The sequence below is a fragment of the Rattus norvegicus genome, chromosome 3 (assembly GCF_021556685.1).
Source record: "Rattus norvegicus strain SHRSP/BbbUtx chromosome 3, alternate assembly SHRSP_T2T, whole genome shotgun sequence".
NCBI classification, from domain to species: Eukaryota; Metazoa; Chordata; class Mammalia; order Rodentia; family Muridae; genus Rattus; species Rattus norvegicus.
Genome location: NC_141536.1, coordinates 129757230 through 129779494, shown reverse-complemented (window position 1 = coordinate 129779494; position 22265 = coordinate 129757230). Strand labels below are relative to the sequence as shown.

The 22265-nt window shown below is 40.7% G+C and overlaps 1 protein-coding gene across 19 annotated transcripts in view; it reads left to right on the top strand.

Annotated features, from left to right (window-relative positions):
* Positions 1-22265, top strand: part of Kif16b (kinesin family member 16B) — a 291124-nt gene that overhangs the window by 195519 nt on the left and 73340 nt on the right. For 12 of the 19 annotated variants that reach the window (XM_087652214.1, XM_087652212.1, XM_087652210.1 and 9 more), the window contains 4 exon segments: positions 1128-1280; positions 4401-4494; positions 5866-5916; positions 19037-19159. In XM_087652214.1, coding sequence (XP_087508340.1) covers positions 1128-1280; positions 4401-4494; positions 5866-5916; positions 19037-19159 — 421 coding nt within the window. 19 annotated transcript variants of the gene reach the window in all.

The following is a 22265-nucleotide window of genomic DNA, read 5'->3' as shown; positions in this document are numbered from 1 at the left end:
TAAATTCTCCCTTCTCCTGAAAATACTGAATGATTTGCAAGTGAATGCCCAAGAAATTTTTTGCTTACCAGTAGATAAATAAGACCTGAGTTGAATGGAAAAGGTTCTCTTATGAAATCCACTGGTGTTTCCCTTACTAACCCCAGAATCACATTTCGAGAATTAAGAAAATGGCCTTCATGTTCAGGATAAAGCAGTCAAGTTGCTGATGGTGGCACCAGAGGGTTAGCAGCTTCAAGATATGTTAGCATTTGACACAAAGATCTCTGATTTTTGGATATTAAGAAAATGAAAGAGATTAGTTGAGCTTATTTGATCCCTCAAAAAGTAGAAATCCAGATCTAATACCCATCTGTATTCACAGTGGGTGGCTGTAATCTGCTGGTGCTGAGTCTTATGTTTTTGGAGCTGACTCTGCCAGCATGCCTGACCTTCCAAGCCTAATTGTTCAGGGTTCAAGTTCACCTTGGTCAGCTAGTCATGTAGTTCAGAGCTTATAAAATGTATGTTATCATCTGTAATAATGTTTTTGTTTAACAATTTCTCATGTCACTCAACTTTATTTCCAAGATCTGTCTCCTTTGGCCTCCTTTCTTATCCTCTCTACATTGGCCAAAGTATCTTCCTGGGTTTTGTGGCACAATCTTTTTGCAGTGATTGGTTTCTGTCTTAGGAACATCTTCTGTCATTATCTCAAAATGCCCACATTGCAACGATCTTTGAAGACTCAGCCCAGAACTACTTTGTGTCGATCTGGCCAAGGAGAAGTATTTAACAGAATTTCAATATGTAGTCCACAACCAACTCTTGTTGACTCATAGTTAAGGAATTGAAAATCCTGGGAAACTGCCTCTAAGGGCTTGATTACAACACAACAGAAGTCCTTTTAACCAAGGGGTGTGATCCTGAAACGCATGTCCTGTGCCCTCTCATTACTCAGTTTCACCTCATTCCTTGTCTTTTGTGTGTGATGCCTTTTCTACTTGTAGGGAAAACATCTTGCTCTAGAATTGATTCTGGCTTGCCCCCCCCCCCCATCCCTTGATTTTTTTAAAACAGTTCCCTATAGAGAATATGCTCATGTAATACTATTAATTAATAAAGTTCTGTGGTTCACATCTTCTTAGAATAGAACATGAAATCCATGAGCTGAAGCAGAAGATCTGTGAAGTAGATGGTGTTCAGAGACCTCATCATGGGACCTTAGAGGGGAAGGCTGCTCTCTCCAGCTTGCCACCCAGTGCTGAAAACTCTCACCTGGCCCCACTGATGGATGCCAGGTATTCAACGTTCAACTGATGCCATGCTTTGCTGTGATTCTATGTCATTACCTATTGTACCCATATCAGCTAGTTTACCTATGGAATGTTTTGTCAAACTAAACAGTAATGCTGTGCCTGAGATGTCCTCTCTCTTTGTCAGCTGATGTCTAGCCAATGGCTGGGTGAGTGATTGTGTGAAAAGAAGCAAGGACCTAAGAACTGGCCAGCCAAATCCAAAGAATCATGCTTCAAATAGTTTATGTGAGATGGTAAGATTAAAATGTGCAGAGAAACCAACTCATCCAGAACAAAGTGCCATAGAGGCTTGGCTGGAAAAAAACAGTTTGAAGAATTAATTGAATTGTACCATGGAAGAAATACCTATCTGGGCAGCCTTGCAGTTTGGATTTAGGAGCTTGGTGTTTTGTTATTAAATGTGTTCAGAATGACAGGTGCTTCCTCTTAGTACAGGTCTGTGTTTTCCATGCAGCCAGTTTAAAAATGACTTGTAAGGTTGAAGAGGTCATCTATAAATGGCCTTGGTTCATGGTCATTTGTACATGATTTGAATTTCAACACTTAAAGATCGATATTACCTTTTATTTTGGTTACTCTTATTAAAATAGTAATGTATTTGCCCTGTATTTTAGAAAGGTGTCTCTCCTTTAGTAAGCAGTATAAAACGTTGATAAGATTTTGCAAATAATTACAAATACTTATCTACTTACTTTTTTAATGTGTAAAGGCACAAACATGAAGACAATTTAATTTAACATAACCCATATAGTGATAGGGAGATAGCATAGTCAGTAAAATAATAACCTTTCAGGCTTCGTGACCCAAGATCATGGAACCCATGCTAAAAATAAAAGCCAAAACAAAGCTAGGCATAGAAGTTGGGAATTTAGCTCAGTGGTAGAGCGCTTGCCTAGCTAGCACAAGGCCCTGGGTTCGGTCCTCAGCTCTGGGGAAAAAAAAAAAAAAGCTAGGCATAATAGCATGTATGGGAAGCCACCACCAAGGAGAGGTTCACAGCTGGGTCACTGGTCAGTTAATGACCCTTTCTCAGAAAAAGAATATCATACCTGAGGAATGACATCACCCAAGGTTGTCCTCTGTCCTCTACCACACATGTACCTAACCAAACGTAAACCTGTATAGGCATTCAAATACGCATATGCACATGAATGAATGAATGAATGAATGAGAGGAAGGAGAGGAAGGAGAGGGGGAAGGAGGAATATAGGAAGGGAGGGAGAGAGAGAAAAGCGATGGATCCATCTAGTCTGTGGAATTGGAGGACACCACCTTATAAATGAGTCATGATTGCTTTGAGCAATCTGAGCAAATGGAAGGTATATTATAATAACAACATGTCTCTCTTACCTTTCCTTCCTTCAGACCTGCCCAGATACACCTCCCTGCTCTCCTTCAAAATCATAATTTTTACTAACAGATACTGCATGCATATATGTAGATACATTGATATTCCTAAATATAACCTGTTTGGTCTGTATAATGCTACTTGTATGTATGTTTTCAGTGCTGACCGTTTGGCACTGGACAACAATTGGTGGGATCTTTTCTAGAGGAGATTATCTCTCCCCTCAACTTTCCTTAGTTGTCTAGAGTTTTTTGTCTAGGGTTAAGGCCTTGTGAGCCTTTCCCCATCCATTTTGGTATGTCCATTGCTTCCATGCTTGTTCAGCTCATGCATCAGCAGTTAGGTTCTGCAATGCAGTGTCACGCTAAACCCTTGATCCCCTGGCTCTTACAATCCTGCCTCTTTCAAAATGTTTTCTGAGCCTTATTAGCAGGAGTGTTTTATAGATATAATTATTGAGACTGGATCCATACTCTGAACTTTGATTGGTTGTGGTTTTCTGTAATCTTATATTGCAAAGAGAAGTTATCTGTGGGTATTATAAGTATAAATATTTACAATGTATTAGGCATTGTGTTAATTTAATAATTAGTAGTTATAGGTTTTCCTTCCCCCAATAACCATGAGTTTACTAGTTCTGAGTAGTTAGCTAGCTATCCAGTGCCAGACATGATTTCCCTCTTCTTAATTGAGTCTTAAGTCTAATTAGCTATTGTTGATCTCCAAGATATGTGTGCCATTACTGTACTGTTAAGGTTATAGTTCAATGCTGGTTCACAATTGGGGTGCATAGGCATCATAGCTGGCTTTGGTGCTTGCTTCCTTCCTTTGGGAGTTTGAATGTTGCCTTCCAATACCATGGGAGCTAGTCCTGAGGAGGGTGCATCCATGTCAGTTCCAGCTCAAGGGTCTCTAGGATCTGTTTCATAGGGAATTACCTTCCATGTCTAAGGAACACCCAAGGGCAACAACAATAGACTGTATATTTTGGGAGTCTCCTGGGCAGCCCTGACCAATAAGTTAAATGAGGACTTCTCATGTCTGGTGTTGCAGTTTCTGTTAGGTGGTTTTGGCTCTTGGAAGGAGCACCATCAGCTTCATTAAAACTACATTTGTATATTTTTACACAGAATTATCTATATTATCGACTTATTTTAGGTAAATAGTTAATATTATGACTGTGAAGGCCTTTTTCAGACATCTTTATTAATATATTTCTACCTACCTCTTTCTGTAGTTAGCCTTTCTCCACTTGCCTAAAGAGCCCTTGTTACCTCCTTGTTTGCTGGAATTACTCTAGCTAACCAGAGACTACACTGAATACTGTGAGCACAGAACTTCTGACTTCCATGGCTTTGACTTGCCTTTATCCTGCAATGTCTTCCTTCTAGGAAGATTCAGGAAAGGTTTTAATGGAGCAGCTCACTCTCTATTCAGTTTCATATCTTTTAGAAAGAAGAAAACAGCTTGGAATTCCATATTTTTATTTATATGGAATAAATGAAATTTTTATCAGGATTTTCAAGTCCTGGGAGGACTTTGCTTTTCATTTTGAGTTTTTCTAAATTGTACATATGAGATAAAAGACCTGATACCTCCCTTTATTTGACTTAGCATGATGACCTCTAGTTCTATCATGTGTCTATTTATATGGTATTAGGAATAAAAGGCCTTCTATTGTATGGGGCATTCTGAAGACACACACAGTGACCAAATGTAGCAGTTCAAAGGTGTCCCATTTCCATGGTTTTCAGGATCAGTGCTTACATTGAGGAAGAAGTCCAGAGGCGCCTTCATGATTTGCACAGGGTGATCAGTGATGCCAGCCATGCACCTGCTGAGCTAAAGGTGAGCTAAAGGAGCCATATTAGACTGTCATCACTGCCACTTAATGAAAACTCAGAGGTGAAATCTTCCAGAAAAAGCACTAAATGTTGACTGGATGGAGCTGAATAGTGAAAGAGAAACTTAATCAACTTATTTTAAAGTTTTGTAGTTCTGAGGAAACATTCATCAAATATTCTTTATTTGCTTTGATTCTGTTTTTTCTCCAAATAAAACCAATTTCTGTAGTAAATAATTTAGTTTGTAAGTCATTCCAAGTAGGTATATACTTTTCTACTTGAGAAGATGTATACTTTTGTAAGTTGATATTTATCAAATGATAGTTCATTTCTTTTGTATTAGCATAAATGACTTTTTACAAAGCAGTGGGTTTTTATGATACTTTTGTCCATCCATACAAGATAATTTGATCTTGTTACACCATCATCACCCTCTTTATCTTTGTCTCCATTCACATCCTGTTTTTATGCTCTGTTATTGCTTAGTGTCTGTCTTGAATAGATTTTTTTCTCTAAATTGCTCATTTGAAGGAAAAGATTCAATACCTCTCTTTTTGAATCTGTATTGTTTTGTGTGATATGATGATCGATTCCATTCTTCTCCCTGTAAGTGACACAGTTTGCTTTTCTTCATGGCTTACTGAAATTCCATTGTGCAGATAGATAGATAGATAGATAGATAGATAGATAGATAGATAGATAGATAGATAGATAGATAGATAGATACATACATACATACATACATACATATATACATACATACATAACTATAGTATCACACTTTCTTAATCCTTTCTTACAGTGATGGTACCTCTCCAATTTCCTAACTTCCCTATTATGAGTAGCGCTGAATAAATATGGCCATGAGGGTTTCTCTGGTTCATGATTCTGACTTCTGTGATGTACTCTCAGAAACAATAATATAAGACCTATATGTGTAGCTTATTTTTTATTTTTTTGTCACTGTCTTACTGAATTTCATAACTTGCAGGCTAAAAAATGTTCTGAGGAAACCTTAATTATAATTTGCTGTTTAAACTTAACACCAAAAGTTACTGGTTTGATTCTCTGTCCTGCAGATAAATCAGTAAGGACATGTTTACCTTGGGAATATAAATCATGTGGAAAGGTTATCATTTTTGCCTTCTTTTTTTTTTCTTTTTTTTTGGAGCTGAGGACCGAACCCAGGGCCTTGCGGTTGCTAGGCAAGCGCTCTACCACTGAGCCAAATCCCCAACCCCTGGTTATCATTTTTGAATGACAAGTATGTTTCTTTACCATTTTGTTACCATAAATACTTGTAATGGAATCAAACTTCTCTCCCTTGTATGAGCATGGTATAATTTAATACAGAAGGCTTTTCTTTTCTCTTCAGAGTAATGAGGAACTTCACAATGGCGCCACTCAACGTAAGCTAAAGTATGAGGTAGGTAATGATTTCTCAGATTGATAGGGTTGCTTAAATTATGGCATGCTTGTGTGATTAAATTTTCCTAATGTTTAGTTGCATAATTAGAATTTAGAAGTCCCAGTGAGATTAATGGCTAATAGAGAAGGCAAACTATTATATAGACATAAAATTAAAGGGGATCCTGCAGGCCTGAAACTGCATTGGCTTTCTTTGAATGGCCTGTAGCTTTGCCAGGTTTCTCATTAGCAACAGTATCCTTTCTCTTGGTCTGCATTGAAAAGGAAGAGTTATATAATCAGGAGCAGGGGGTTGGAAATGAAACTGAGAACTTCTCAGTGTTAAAAAAACCTGTTCATTTTATGTCTGAGTTGGCAGTGGTACAAAGGAGCCCCTTGATCAATCAGCTGTCTTGTCTCTGGTGGACAGATTCTATTACAACGTACAATTGTTCAGAAATCACTTGTGTTTTCTTCCACCAAGAGGAATGTCATTCTCATATAGCCCAAGCACTTTTTTTTATTGCTAGGTGATAGAAACCTTGCCATCAATATCTATTATCCATTACTGAACAGGGTGCAAAAGGAGACTGGATGTTCATAGTTTCGTGACTCACTTGGACCATACCCACTTCTCCTGCTAGTCAGCCAGTAATAGCAGTAGCCTCCTCTGGACATCTTTTTTCTGTTAGGTACCTCTGTCAGAGAAAGAAGCTGTCTTGTATTCTTTTGTTTGTTTGTTTCCATGACACCTGACAAATTATAGGCATTCAGCATGCCTTCCTTAGTGAAGGTTTGTAGGTATCAGCAGTGGTCTTCTAATTAGGGAGAACATAATTAAAGATTCACATGGAATAAATGAAAAAAATAAATAAAAGAGCATTGTGACCTGGATGGGCATGTTTGCCCATAGGAGTTGAACAGCTACCTCTAGCCTCTTGAACACTGAGTCAAAAGTTTGGGGATGTACTTCAGAGAAAATGCAATCATAGACCAAGAAATGGATACTGTGGATTAATCCTACACAGTGTGTCACTATCAAAACACCCAGTGATTTGTTAGACTGTATAACATGGAAATTGATGTTCTATATATGAATCAACTCTCTGTTCTTAAATCATATGTCAATCAACACAAATGACTTAGGCCTTCTATCTCACCTCTCACTTAACCTACTCCAATGAAACCAATGGCTATGAGACTTGCCATGTGCAAAAGAATTCCAGAAAGACATAGCACACCCCAATTTCAACCTCTTTTGACATTCTAAACAGAAAGGGCAGCCTTGGTCTTCACGGTGTGGTATCCCACTTCTGCCCAAAGATGCCGTTGACTCTCCCAGTGTCCTTGGAGAAGAGAGTGAGGTGTATCCGAGCAGCCAGTGGAGCCATCCCGTGTCACAGAACACTTCACTCTCCACAGACTTCTCCTTGGCCTCCCAAGAGAGAATAGTTCTGTCCTCGGGACATGCAGTGCTGAAGAGTATTGATGACAAATTTTGTTACCCTGAGAGTTCTGGCCACCTTGAACCAAATTGTGTTCATCTTCTTGAAATCAGTTCCCTTAACGAAAGGAACTCTAGAGATGCACAGAGTTCTCAAATCGAGTCAGAAAACAGCAGTGGGTTGATGACTCATGAAGAGAAACAAAGCTGGGGAACCGAGTCCAGCTGGACATTGTCGCAACACATGTCCCAGCAAGCGCCAGTAGACAGAGGAAGCCAGCAAGCTATGCAGAGCAGGGAGCTGCTCTTTGTTCTCTCTGAAAGCGTTTCTCAAAGGGAGCATCCCACTGGCAGCTCTCCCCAGAGCGTATCAGCTTCCACATTGAGCTGTGAGCAACAAAGTGAGAAAGACTCCGCTGTTAAAAACACTAGTGTTCTAGCTCCCCTAGTCAATATCAGGACAGAAGCAAAGAAGCGATTGGGATATGTTTACCACAAATTCTCAGACCTGTATAAAGACACCAGTGGCCACCTGATACAGGCTGGGGTGAAAGTAATGAGCCATGCCAAGCATGTTGGGAGTATGTGTGACCCTGGTGGGCTGGCCTCCCCTGTGACAACCTTCATCAGAGGCCTGCCATTACTGGAGCACTTACCCCAGCAGCTGCCCTTGAGCTCACTCATGGTGCCATCAAGCCCTCCTCCTCCTCCTGAAACTCAGATTGGCAGCTTCAGCAGTGAAGATGGAGGAAGCCCAAGATCAGCCAAGGGCACAGCACCTCACAGGAACTTGGCCTTCACATCTACAGGTTCACCAAATTCTTGGCCAAATTCAGTTGTCCGTCTTGACTATGAAGATGCTGGGAAGATCATTGCATTTAAGCAGACCCTGATACCTTTCCCAGAACAAATGTTGAGGCTTCAAGAGGACCCTCTCACAGATGTCCTTGAGCATATGACATGTTCTTTGCCAGAGCTTGTTGGCATGGTGAAGGCTGTCAAAGGCATTTACTGGCTTGCAGTTGCTAACTGCTTCCAGCCTGACCCCCAGGCTGCATGTTTGCTGCTGCTGCCTTCAACTCTGTATGCTCTGGTGCCGGTAGATAGCTGCCAAAGCTCCATGAATATCTTTCATGTTCTCCCCCTCGCTGCACTGCAGGAGATTCAGGTCGGCTTTGGTGGGCAGAGCATTCGATTCCTGGGCTCCACAGAGGACCTCTTGCTTACTGTGCTCACTTACAACAAGAACCTCACTCAGCAGCTCTGCCAGGACCTCCTGGGTGTGTTAATGTCTGGATCTGAAGCTGCTGCCTACACAAATCACCCTTTGCTCCATCAGGATCTGGTTCAGCTTTCTCTTGATTTGAAAGCAGAAATCCCTGTTTTAGCTTTGGCAAATGGAGTTCAGTTGTCTTCCAATTTCCAGACTACCTTGGTAGACATGGTCTACTTTCTTCATGGAAATATGGAGGCCAGTGTCCCTTCTCTGGCAGAAGTTCAGTTACTGCTCTATACCACAGTCAGATTGGAGAGTGAGGCTGGTTGTGCCCTCTGTCGATCATTCATCCTTCTAAACACACACGTGGCACTCTTGAGGGAGGATCATGTGTTTTACCCACGCACTGGCTCTCTAATCACACTTCCTCCACATGGGCGATTTGATGTGATCACCTGCCAAGCTCTGAGTGAATTCAGATGTGTCATAGTTCCAGAGAAGGACAACGTGTCAAAAGTAGAGCTGGTTTTCCTAAGGAAGCATGGGCTTCCCTTGAACAGAGGAAGTGGTCTATCTGAGCAGAGTCAAGTTGCCTCAAGCAGCCAGATGGTCACCCCATTGTGTCTTGAGGATGGACAAAATCAGACACTTGACATCTGGAAACTCACTTTCAACTCTCAGGATGAGGCTCTTTGGCTAATCTCATACTTAACAAGACTCTAGGGAAGAGACTTCTAGAGAGATATGGGGTACTTTCTCTTAGACCTTCAGTAAAATGAACATTATGAAAATATGAATATCTCAGTGTACTTAATTGAATGGGAAAAAAGCAGGACTCTGAAATTGAAAGTGTAAATATTTTGAATAAAGCAAAGTGAAAATAGCTGATAGCAGAGAACTGGAAAAATATCTTTATTGCCACCTGCTCCCTTGTCTTGAAACTCAGATTGTAAATTTGGATCTACCCAATTACCGGTGCAATGATTAAAGCATTTTGACGGCTTGGCTTAGTTGTCTGTTTATGGTGTGGTGGCTTGGAATCTGGTGATGCCTGCTGGCATCCAGTGGACTAATTTGTGCTGTCTGGAAAGGTGCCCAGTCTGGCAGTGACCTTCGTCGACACCCTCCATGCTGCCCATGGGTAGCACAGCTGTGTGGTAGAGTCCAGCACTGCTTCCTTTAGCTTCCTCAGACCATACCCCCCCACATGTAACTTACCACAGTCTTCTCTTTTCTCGGAACTTTTGTGGTTTTATCCTGAAAGTGCTGTTCGTCTTGTTGTAATGTTTTTATGGCTTATTTCTGCTGTCTTGTGAAATATATGGTTGCCTTGGATGACATTCAACACTCTACTGTGTCTCCATCTTTCCTGCCCCTTGACTAGCTGTGACTCAGGTCTGCTCAGCCAGGTATATTGCTGGCCTCAGGTGAGTTTGCAACTATCCAGGCTTGGTTCATTCTTCATTTACTTCTGTGTGCCAATCCTGTGAGCAATCAGGAAACGTGTTTTGAGTTCATTTGTACCGTGCAGTTACTCAGCCATTGTTCCCCTTTTTCTTGGATGCATGTGCACTAAATGCCAGAGTCTCAGAAGCAGGGGAATGCCTCTTTTCCCCGTTTACTCACCTTCCTCTCTCAGCTGGGCACAGGCTCAGCACACGCTGCAGTTTCTGAGTCTCTGATTTCATTAAACTACTCGTTTCAGCTTTGGCTTGGAAAGGCCTTTCTGTTCTGGTCACATTTTTTGGCTAATGTTCAGTACAAGTGTGGGCTCTTTATTTCTGTCACTAGCTGATGGTGGAGATGAAGTCAAACCTAGCCTGCCCAGAAACCTGCCATCTGCTTTTTGTCAGACTTGCCAGCAGAGCGGAGAAGCTACTGACGTGTCTCCACATTTTCATCTGTTTCCTCTGTTTAGATTCTGGGAAAATGAATAGAAAAACATAGAATCGGAGGATGTGCTATGGCCTAGCGATCCTGTCTTCTGTGGACCAGTGGCAGGCTTATTGTTTTCAAGGGAATTCCCATTTGGAGATGGAGTGCGCTTTTGTTACTTCCAAAATGTCTCCCCCCTGATAGACACATACTTCATTGCCATCCATCCAAAGACTTTTAACTGTATAGAGAACATTGTGAAAATTACTACACCCACTTGACCCCGGCTTTAGCTACAGGTCTATCCTGGGAAAAAAAAGTCCTGAAAATCCCATTGTAGTTTTCTAAAAGCTCATCCATACTTTTTCTCCTATTTTTCACTTTTCAGCTAATCTAATTTGTATTACTTTTTCTTATATAGTGCCATGACTCTTTTGTCATATGTTTGATTAAACAAACAAAAAAAAATACACAAACAAATTAAGTCCTAAAGAACTGAGAATAAAAGACACTAACAGAGGGTTGTAATAGTCAAGAACAGGCATTAATGCAAAAGTTATCTATCATTTTAACAGACTGTCTACCTCAAACAGACAGACTTCCATAATTCTACCATGCTACAGATATTGGCCTCTAGAGTTTGTCGTAGTTAGGGTTTCTGTTACTGCTATGAAAATACCATGACGAAAAAGTGAGTTGGGGAGGAAAGGGTTTATTCAGCTTGTACTTCCAGATGATTGTCCATCATTGGAGGAAGTCAGGATAGAAACTTAAGTAGGTCTTGAACCTGGATGTAGGAGCTGATGCAGAGGCCATATAGAGGTGCTGCTTACTGGCTTGCTTCACTTGGCTTGTTCAGCCTGATTTCTTAAGAGAACGCAGGACTACCAGTCCAGGGATGACACTATCCACAATGGGTGGTGACTGCCGCCATTGATCACTAATTGAGAAAATACCTTATAGCTGAATTTCATGGAGATATTTCCTCAACTGAGGCTTCTTTCTTTCTGATGACTCCAGCTTGTATCAAGTTGAAATCCAAAACTAGCCAGTAAAGGGTTTGTGTTTGTTTGTTTTGTTTCTCCCTATGTGGAACATGCATAAATATAAGCATTACATATATAGAATTACATTATCTGTTGTCACGTTTTGAGTGTGGTTGTAGTTCAAAAAGCCTCAATAGTAACACAGTCTGTTCTGATCTTGGACTTACCTCTAGTAACTCTGCCTTGTGACCCTACTTGTCATATCTCTCATCTATGCATACTTTTTAACCTTGCAATAATCTACAGCTCATGGGAGTGAGAGTGGTTGAGTGAGTGAGAGTGCTCCATACGATAAGAACAGAGATTGTTGTAATCACTCCAGAAGCCTGTGGAGTAGACTTGCTCTAGTGTCTACCATGGCATCCTTCCTCAGGAGTCCCCAGCCTCTGACAAGTTCTCCTATTAGACCAGGTATGAGACGGTACAGCGTGTGCAGCCAAGCTCATCTAAGGAGGTTCTGAGTGAGCTTTGTGCATATTTGGTGCTGTGGTGTTTTGAGTTGCAGGAATAGAGGCATACACACTTGCGTTGTGGAACTCGTGGACATATTCTGGACAATATCTCTGTGAGGACTTGAAGGGGCAATTTCATCTGAATTTGATTAAAACTCATCTTGCTCACAACTGCCTGTTTGAGACTTGTATTTGGCAGAATGAATTTATTTAGACTTTGTTGAAAAACATCTTAAAATAGTTTGCCTCTAAACTCTGAGCTCTTAGAAAATATTCATCTTTCCTTTTTGGAAGGGCACACTTGAGCTTTTCAGCAGAATAATTACAGTAAATGTCTCTCTCACTGTTTTGTGCAGATGCCATACATGATAAATAGATCTGAACCTTCTTTCGCTGATGACCAGGCTGTTTTACTATATTGCCTAGTTCCTAGTGAGGTCATTTTATTAATGTACTTATTCAGTCTACAGTATATGTAGTTTAAGCTTCTTCATTCTTCAAAATTTGTGTTGTATAAAATGTCTTATCTATCCACTGTTGCCAGGTATCAAACAACTCTTAGTGTTTCAGTGGTAGAGGAAAAACAAGGATTTTTAGAAGTGGCTTCACTGAAGTCTAGTGGTCCATCTGAGCTAGGCTCATGAGCCATACATGCTCCAGTTTGAGGTCTGTACTACAGGAGTAGTGATCATCATGGAGGTGGCAGAATCACCCAAGAACAGCCATTTCAGCCTCTGTGGTATCATCGCCTGCTTACCACTCCCTGAGATATTCTCCATCTTTAGTTGGCCTCAACAAAGCACTATCTGCAATGGAATAAAGCAAGTGTATTCTGCAAGTTGCCTTGTATCACAGCCTTGGAGTGGATAGTTGCCTTTTAACTACAAATTTCCATCCAACAGTTTTCAGGCCTTCCACTCTTACACAACAGCTTCTAAACCACCATGATCCAATCTGCTCAGGATGCACCTTTGTCATTTTCTTTCTTTTTTTTTTTAAAGGCATATGTTTTTTATTGGATATGTTATTGATTTACATTTCAAATGTTATCCCCCTCTCCCCTTCCCATTCCTTCTCCTCCTCCTTCTTTGAAGATGCTCCCCTCCCACCTTAACACCCTGGTATTCCCCTACACTGGGGAAACAAGCCTTCACAGGACCAAGGGCTTCTCCTCCTATTGATGCCAGACAATGCCTACATAAGTGGTTGGAGCCATCGATCACTCCATGTGTACTCTTTGGTTGGTGGTTTAGTTCCTGGGAGCTCTGGGGGGCCTGGTTGATTGGTATTGTTGATCTTCCTATGGGTTGCAAACCCCTTCAACTCCTTCAGTCCTTTCTCTAACTCCTCCATTGGGTCCCCATAACACCTTTGTCATTTTCAAAAGCTCTGTTGTAAGAAAGTAACTGAATGCTCTAGTTGATTAAAAGGAACCAATTTCTATTGTCTATCATTACTTGGGCCCTTGTTTGGTTAAAACTCTCTATTACCCAAGTAGTTCACAAAAGTAACAACAATTCCAGGTACCCCGTATAACGTGATTTTCAAAATGTGGAGTTGTTGTCCATGTTTTTTTATCCTTTGAAATGGTGCTCCTGGAAAGGAGAATCTATCATTGTTCTTCATTTCACATTTGACCATTTGAACCAATGACTGATTACTGGAGCATGCAGGTCACACAGTTTAGCAAAATCTGAAGGAACATGTCTCCTAAGCCTTTATAGACAGTATGGTATTAAGACAAGGTCCCTTCCTGGCATAAGGAGGCTTCTACAGTGAATCTAAACCTGTGTTGGCCATTTGTCATGCTTTTACTGTCTACCTGCTTACACTCTTTATTCCCATTTTCTTACAGCCTTCCTCCTGTTCAACAGTGTAACAGATTGGTCTCTTCCAGGGCTTCCCCTTTTCAAATTGCTTGGGCATAACATGGTGACTGTTGTGTAATAGCTCTAGCCAGAGCTCACCCTGACATGTGAAATTTTAGAAAAGGAAGAATTAGAATTATGTGAAATGCTGGGAAAGGAGACAGGAGAATTGGTAATTCTGATTTAAATTAGAACAGGGCTTAATCTGATTTAAAAGGGTGGGGGGAGGCGGATAACCAAAAACCCTGATGTGCCTGTATTTTTTAAGCAAAGCTTAGTTATGGTCTCCAGGAGATTAGATGACAGTTCTTAGGGCTGACCTTGTCTTGGTCAAGCGTGAACTGAATTTAACCATCTGCTACATAATTGGTAATTAGGAGAATGTTGATGACTCTCTGTGGAATTAGGCCATCCCGTGCCCTTGCATAGCCTGCAGTGAGCTGGGTGGATACTAATGCCACTTCCTCTACTACCTCAGGATGCTACTTTCAAAGGAGACAGCCTGTGTAGGAAGAGGAAATTTAAATGGAGCCTGAATTATGCTGTCTTTTCCCTGAGAACATGACTACAGGGTTCCAGTCACTTGTTTTAATTCTCTCATATATTACATCCCTCCCTCCTTCTGCATTCACCTCCTTCATTCCCTACTCCTCCACTCCTCCTCAGTTTCCCTTCAGAAAAGGGCAGATCTCCCGGGGATATCAAGTACAGATGGCATATCAAGTTGCAATAAGATAGGTACCTCCCCTCATGTTAAGGCTGGACAAGGCAACTAAATAGGAGGAAAGGAGTCCCAAAAGCATGCAAAAACATCAGAAACAGAACCTCCCCATCCCCCATAATACATTCCCTCTGTTAGGAGTCCCACAAAAACACCAAGCTACACAACTAAAAATATACAAGTGGCCCAGGTTAGACCCATGCAGGCTCCTTGATTGTCTGTTAAGTCTTTGTGAGCCCCTTTGAATCCAGGTTTATTTATTCTATGGGTTATCACATGGTGTCCCTAACCACTCTGGCTCCTATAAGCCCCTTCCCTCTTCTCCAGTAGGATTCCCTGAACTCCATCTGTGGAGTTTGACTGTGTGTCTCTGCATCTTTTTCCGTTGGTTGCTAGATGAAGACTCTCTGATGACAGTTGGGATAGGCATCCATCTATGAGTATAGTAGAATATCATTGGGCATCATTTCATTGACTTGGGGGGGGGCAGTTATGTGTGGCTCTATCCTAGGCCTAGGTTTCTGGGATATCCATCCTCTGGTTTCTAGTCCAGGTAATGTCAGGGCTGGGATCCCTCTTATGGCATGAGTTTTAAGCTGGACCAGTCAGTGGCTAGCGACTTCCACCAGTTCTGTGCCACCTTTCCCCCAGTTCATCGTCCTGACAGGACAAATTGTAGGTCAGTGGTTTTGTGGCTGTGTTGATGTCCATACCCTTCACTGGAAGTCTTGCCTGGTTGTAGGAGTTGGCTGGACCAGACCCTGTATTCCCCATTTGCTAGGAGTCCTAGCCAGGGTCGTTCTAGTAGGTTCCTGAGAGTTTCAAGTGCACTAGCTTTTTACCTTGCCCCTGAATTGCCTCCTCCCAGTTCCAGTTGTCTGTCCCAGTACTCTTTCCTTCCATCCTTTCCCTACCGGATTCCTCTTGTTCCCATCCCCCAGTGCACCCACAGTATTTATTTTACTCACTTTCCATGCATTCCCCATTGATCCCTCCTTGTTACTTAGCCTCTGTGGATCAGGTACAAATTTAAAAAAAATTATGTAGACACATAGGGTAATATTTTGTTAAATAGAAAAATATTTTATTTAATTTTTAATGATAACATCTCTTACTTATCAACATATAATACAAGTTACTAATTACATGGCTGCTTCTGACTTTTTATTTTAAGTGGGACCATTCCACAGTACATTTTAAGGTTCTTGTAGCATCTTACATATCTATTCACATTGGATTTGCTGTTTTGTAGTAGAAGGTCTTCGTATCTCACTACCTCTTGTGCTGATGTGTCTCTAGCTTCTCTGTTGAGCCTAAGAGTCTGGGCCACTGTAGAAAAAGTGACTGACTCCATCCAAAGTAAGCAGTGCCATGATATTTAAAAGCACTCACAAACTATGCAATGCAGCATTCCCATGTCTAGGGCAAAACTAGGTATTCAAAATACAGCCCCATACAAATCAAGCATACATTTATGAATATTAATGTGTCTTACTGTCCAAGACATATTTTAGGAAAATGTTAAGTACCTTTCACAGCTGTATCTAAAAACCATATATTTCTCATGGAATTGACTTCATAAAGTAATTTTAGAAAAAAAAACTACCCTGCAGCAAGGACTAGATAGAAATATGTTCATTTTTTAATTTTTTTCTATATAGTATGTGTTCTCTCAGACATCTTCAGATCCCTGCCTTATCCATTTTTGACAAGACCATGTACATTCAACATGGTATGGTCATAGACCCTTATTTCTGTTGCAATTTATTTCTGTATGCTCATTAATAATGCTTCATGTGAAATCAGGAAGATTGAAACTGTACAAATAAACTGCGCTCAAGGATGTCAGCAATACCCTGGCAGCACTTGTCACCGTCAGTGTGCTGAGGAATGAAGAGAGGGTTGTCTTCCTTCCAGCCAGATATTTGTTGTGCTTCACTCTGTCATCAGTCACTCTAGTATGAGTATCAGAAATCATCGATCAAGGTGCAGGTGTGGAAAGGGGATCCATATTTCTGTTGCTGTGATAAAACACCATAACCTAAAGAGTTCTCTTTCATCTTAAAACTTGTAGTTTGTTATTTAAGAAATTCAGGGGAGGAACTCAAATAAGGTCAGAACCTAGAGGCAGAGACCATGGAGGAGTGCTGCTTACTGGCTTGCTCATTGTGCCTCATGAACCTGCTTTCTTAGAGCATCCAGGACCATCAGCTCGGTGGTGGCATTGCCCACAGTGAGCTAGGCCCTCCCACATCAATCAGTAATCAAGAAAATTCACCAGTGGTTGGCCCACAGGCCAAATATGCCTGGAGCATTTTCTGGATTGAGAGTCGTCCTTCTCAGAAGACCTTAGCTTATGTCAAGTTAACATAAGTAGCCAGCAAAGTGTCCTAGGATGATGTGAGTCATATAGGATCCAGCTGATCTACATAATGCATCCCCACTCTACTCAGACACTAGGAACATTGTCAAGCATCAGGCAGATGGTTTTGTTGTATATTATTCTTTTAGTTTCTCTCAGAGAATGTGTGACCTGAGCCTCAAGCTACCCTTCTTGTATGAGGAATTGATTTCACCATATCATTCTTAGAACTAGAAAGTTAAGTGGTCATAGGATAGACTGTGTACCAGACTAGAGGTTGCAGCTCTACCTCATTTTGAAACTTGAACTAGAAAAAACGAAAGCTCAGTGTTGCAGTAGAGTAAGGGGCACCAAACCCCTTGCAGGCTGTATTAGCAGTTGTGAGTTACTGCTTAGAATTCCACAGTAGAGCTCCTATCTGCCAAGGTTGTGACCAGGACAGGCATTTCTCAACCTGCACATAGGCTCACAACCTACACATAGGCACAACCATGCTCATACATGTGGCATAGAAACGATAAGGGAAACAAAGCAGGAACCTCCTGGGTAAATATGGCATACATAGGTGAGAACAACTGTTTATCAGTAAACATTTTCTTATAACCAGACCAACTAAATTCTTTTTTCCCCTCGTTTTCATCTTTAACTGTGTAACATGTCAGGGAAGATCTATATTTAAAGTAATTTGGACATGGACTATCAGTGAATTGATGTGATTAGGACATTTCATATTTAAAAACATCTAAGCATTTCCGTTTGGCTTTTTACATTAATGACAGTTAATTAGACATGCCATGTGGCAAACAATGGTTCTTGTCCTGGGTGACCAACCACTAGGGAAAAGTCACAATGCTGTAAAAAGGCTTCAGTAGCTTCAGATACTGCTGGACATTGACTCTGTCAGCTAGATTAGAAACTACAGTCAGAAATCATCCATCTCCATGACAACCCATGATCTGAGTTGTCACACAGGCAGCCAGGTAAGGACAAACCTATGAGTACCTGCCTGAACTCCAGATCCCCCTTTCTCCCTGGGAGAACTGGAATGTATTACCCAATGGTTTCTTTTTGGTCAGAACATTGTATTTTATTGCATATTTATGTAATTTCCAACACCTTAATGTGTGCATAACTGAAGTACTTATTAGCCTCATTCATTTTAGAAGGATGGGCTCACTTTAAAATTTAATACCAGAATAATGTACTAGTGTGAAGTTTATACCCTGTGTTATCAGCGTCTTGTCCTATAGAGCAAGGTTGCCTCATAGTCAGCTTCTCCTTTGATAAATAGTGTTCATAATGATTAACTCCTCATGGGAACATGATGAAGATTGATAGAATTAATGTATAGAAACTGGTTAGCACACCGACAGTGTATGGTAAAGTATTCAGCAAATGTTAGCCCTGAATGTGATTCTAATTCATTATTTTTTATTGCTACTGCTTCAAAAACATACTGTCTTATGTTCTCTAAACCCTGAGGTTAATGTAAATTATGATTGTTCAGAGATTTCTTTCTATTTATATTCAAGAACTCATTTTAAAAATTAATTTTTTATACTGCATCTTCCTCTGACCCCTCTGGCTTCCTGCCACCCAGAATATAAATACTTGTCAGCCAAGTCAATTATCAATCAAGTGGGGCCTAAAGAAAATAGTTACGATTTGTCTTAATGTGGTTTACACAGATTTCTACACTATACTTAACTTCATTATAAAATGAACTAAAGGTTAATGATGAATTGAATTTGAACAAAATCCCCAGTTTTTACAGATCTATGAACAGCAGTCAGATATGGAAAAAGAAGAAATATGCTTAGTTGATAAAAACTTTGCAAAAAAAAAAACCCACCAATTTTGGAGTTTGAAAGTGTAATCTATCCCCCTTTTCACTTGATCTTATAAATTTGAAGAAACTTCAAAGCCAAGCAACACTTAGGAGTGTTTTTGTCCTAAGTTTTTGGACCGGTATGCCTACAGAAATGGTCTTTTGTTATGAGAGAGGTTTAGCATGTCTGTTTTAAAGGAAGCCATCATTTTTCTGAATAAGCTCTACTTGAGATACGTTTTGTCTCTTCTGTGCAAGCAGGGAACTCGATGCCTCACAGTGATGTTACATTCTCTTTGTTCTTCTTGTCCAATGTGCCTTTGATAGCGGATGTATTCTCGCTCTTTGGGAGCAAATCCAGACGACCTGAAGGACCCCATTAAGATTAGTATTCCCCGCTATGTCCTGTGTGGTCAAGGCAAGGATGAACACTTCGAGTTTGAAGTTAAGGTAAGTGTTCCTTCATCCTCCTTCTAGAAGAACAGAAGTTGAACACCGTGTGGCACTTCCTCTGTGTTTTTGGAAAAGAATATGAAATTACTTGTGAATATTATTGTGTAAGACATTTACTCCTTTAATCTAATGTGTGAAACTTTAGACCATGGAACATGGTGGGAGAGGACACCTACAAAGATGGGGTCATGTCAGGAGGCAGAAAGACATCTGCTGCTGGGGCAGAGGGTGTCATCTCAGCCAAGGTCCCAGCACTTTCCTGATTTGAGCTCCAGAAAATCAACCTTTACTCATTGCGTGTGTGTGTGTGTGTGTGTGTGTGTGTGTGTGTGTGTGTGTGTGTGTGTCTGTGTCTGTGTGTGTATGTGTGTGTATATTAATTAGATACATTCTTAATCTGCTTCAGGTATTTTATTTATATGACTTTTAAGGAAGAGATGAGCTTTCCAAAATAATGACTTCATCTTATTTTTTTTAATTTATTTCCATTGACTCATACACTTAGTTAAATGTTGCTGGCTGCTATTCCCTCATCCTCAGTGAATTAACGATTAAGCACATTTCTTTATTCAAGGATGGGCAAGGATATTAATGTAATGAAGTCTACTGCAGAATTGGTGTGTGGATGCATATGGGTGGCCTCACAAACAGTTTGGTTCAGATCAACCCTGACCTGGGAATTTGAACCCTGAGATTGATAGACTTTGATTCTGTTGCAGTTTGCTTAATAACCTACTCAGTTTTGGGTCCTTGTCAAAATGAGGGAAAACAGCACTCAATGGTCTCCAAAGGTCACTATGTCAGAGAAGCCTGTCTGTCCAGAGAACATCTGATGGAAGAGCTCTGTGCAAGTCCTGCAAGCCTGGAACTCTTGAGGGAGGAATAAAGAGGGGATAGAGGGACCTCGCCACCTCAGGCGAGCCCCTATGCTCTGGGAAGTCCCTCCTTTCAGGCACACAGAAAGTCAAGTGTTTGGGTGCTTATTTCTACATACTGAGTTTTTCTTTACAAAAAATGTGGGCCATGATTTATAGATCTGAGGTTTAGGTGAGAAAGTATTGTGCCTGACTGGCTTTCGAAGTGTTGCTCTAAAGTGCTAAAATATGTCTTTGTGCTATTGCTTTTCACCATCCCTGAACCAATAACTGCTCAAATCCTCTTCATTTCTTCCACCTTCCCAGATTGTATATGTTTGTGAGACTATATAGTGTTCTCTTTTGGTAACATGTGTAATGTCATACACAAATATAAAAATTACTTCCAGGCTATTATATTAGTTCCATATTTTGGATTCTTTTGTGGCCTTTCCTAGCCCAGAATTACAATTCAACAAGTCTAGAAGTTGCAAAAGTGAAAACACACACTGCTTTTAGTTGGTCCATATCTACACTTTACGGATGAACACATTAATGGAGTTTAGCTGATTATTGACTCCACATATAAAACTTTAATAAAGAAGACTACTTTTTAAGTAAGTGGGTTAATTTAGATAAAGTTATCAGGAGACAGCAGCCCAGTTAGTTTTCAGATGTGTTCAAAGCTTTGAGGATGCTATTGCCAGAGAAAGTAATCAAATCAGAGGACCACACAGGGCTTCTCAGGATCTGTACTTTACAACTCCAAATCCCAAGAGGTCTGCTTCTTCCTTCCTCCCTCCTTTCCTCCCTCCCTCCCTCCCTCCCTCCCTCCCTCTCTTCCTTCCTTCCATCCTTTTTCCTTCCTTCCCTCTTTAATTTTTTTCTCTTGCATACCAAGTCCAGTGCTTACAGCTGGCACTATTTCTGCCTTCTCCAGTACTCGAAGTAGGCACACCAGGACTGTTCATGGTGGCCTGCTTGGAGGATTCCTCTTCCCCTATTAGAAAGGTCACCTGATGTTTTCACCTGCTCTCTGGTGAGAACACTGCTGCAAAAGACCTAGTACTAGAAAGAAAGTCTTATGATTCTGCTGCCCCTCTCCAAATAAAGCAGGCAAAGGCATTACCCTAGCTGTCCTGTGTAATCTGGGATTTTGTAGCCTCAGGCTCCATTATCTGTATAATGTGGACAATAAAACCATTGGGCTGGATTGCTATGAGTCGATGACCTTGCATTTATAATTTGTAGCCTCCTTCTGTGTCTGATGCTTCCTAAGTGCTATGTGTACTTGTTGCTAAAATTAAATAAAAATAGACAGGCTTAGGGAATGCATGGGATTCTGCATTTGGAGCCCCTCAGCGACTCTTCATGTGCAACTGTGTCTCTATGAGGCTTGGGGTGTTGGTTGTTTTCTTTGCAGTATCTTGATACATGAAGGAAAGGTACAGAAAATAAGTCCACCAGTCACCACTATTTGAGCATAACCTCAGCTATTTTACACATATTATAAAAGTCTTTGGAGAGTTCTCTATTGGAAGCCTCTTAATAATTCTGTGGGTGCCTATGAATGAAAAACAATGTAACTAGCATTCAAACTTTTGAAAGTTTATTTTGAGTTTTTCTTTATGAAACTGTACATTGAAGGTTTTGTTACTATTTAAAAGTTTTCCAAAGTTCCCAGCTTTGGTAAGTTACTTGAATATGTCATACATATGCCATGTTTCGTAGTATAGCATCATATCTGATGATACTGTGCTATGATTAGATTATTTTGGTGAGTCAAGTAGCTTTAAGAAGTCAAAGATTATTGATTTGATTTTGAAAAAAGACATTTCTCTTTAGTGTTAGGCTTTTATAAGAAAAGTTGGTGTTTGTGTGGATAGATATTGTATCATACTAAGGTTTTCACTTTAGAACAACCATTGTTGATTCTTTTTCAAAGTCGGTTTTCATTTCCCCCTCTATTCCACAGTGGTTCTTAAGGCCACTGTGTGTGTATGACAAGCTCTCAGGGCTTGATCCTTCTGCTGTGGGGCTCTGTTTAAAGTATGTCTTGCTCCTGGTCACTGGCTATTTCACTTAGGGACTTCAAAGATGTATTAGTACCAAGGCCCATCCACTACAAGTCCCAGCCTGAATGTCTAACAAGATGGCAATTGTAAAAATGACTCACTGTGTCCTATCCATCACGTGAGACAGAAACATTCTATGCAGCTGCTGAGGGCAGCATATGAGCTTAGGTATGC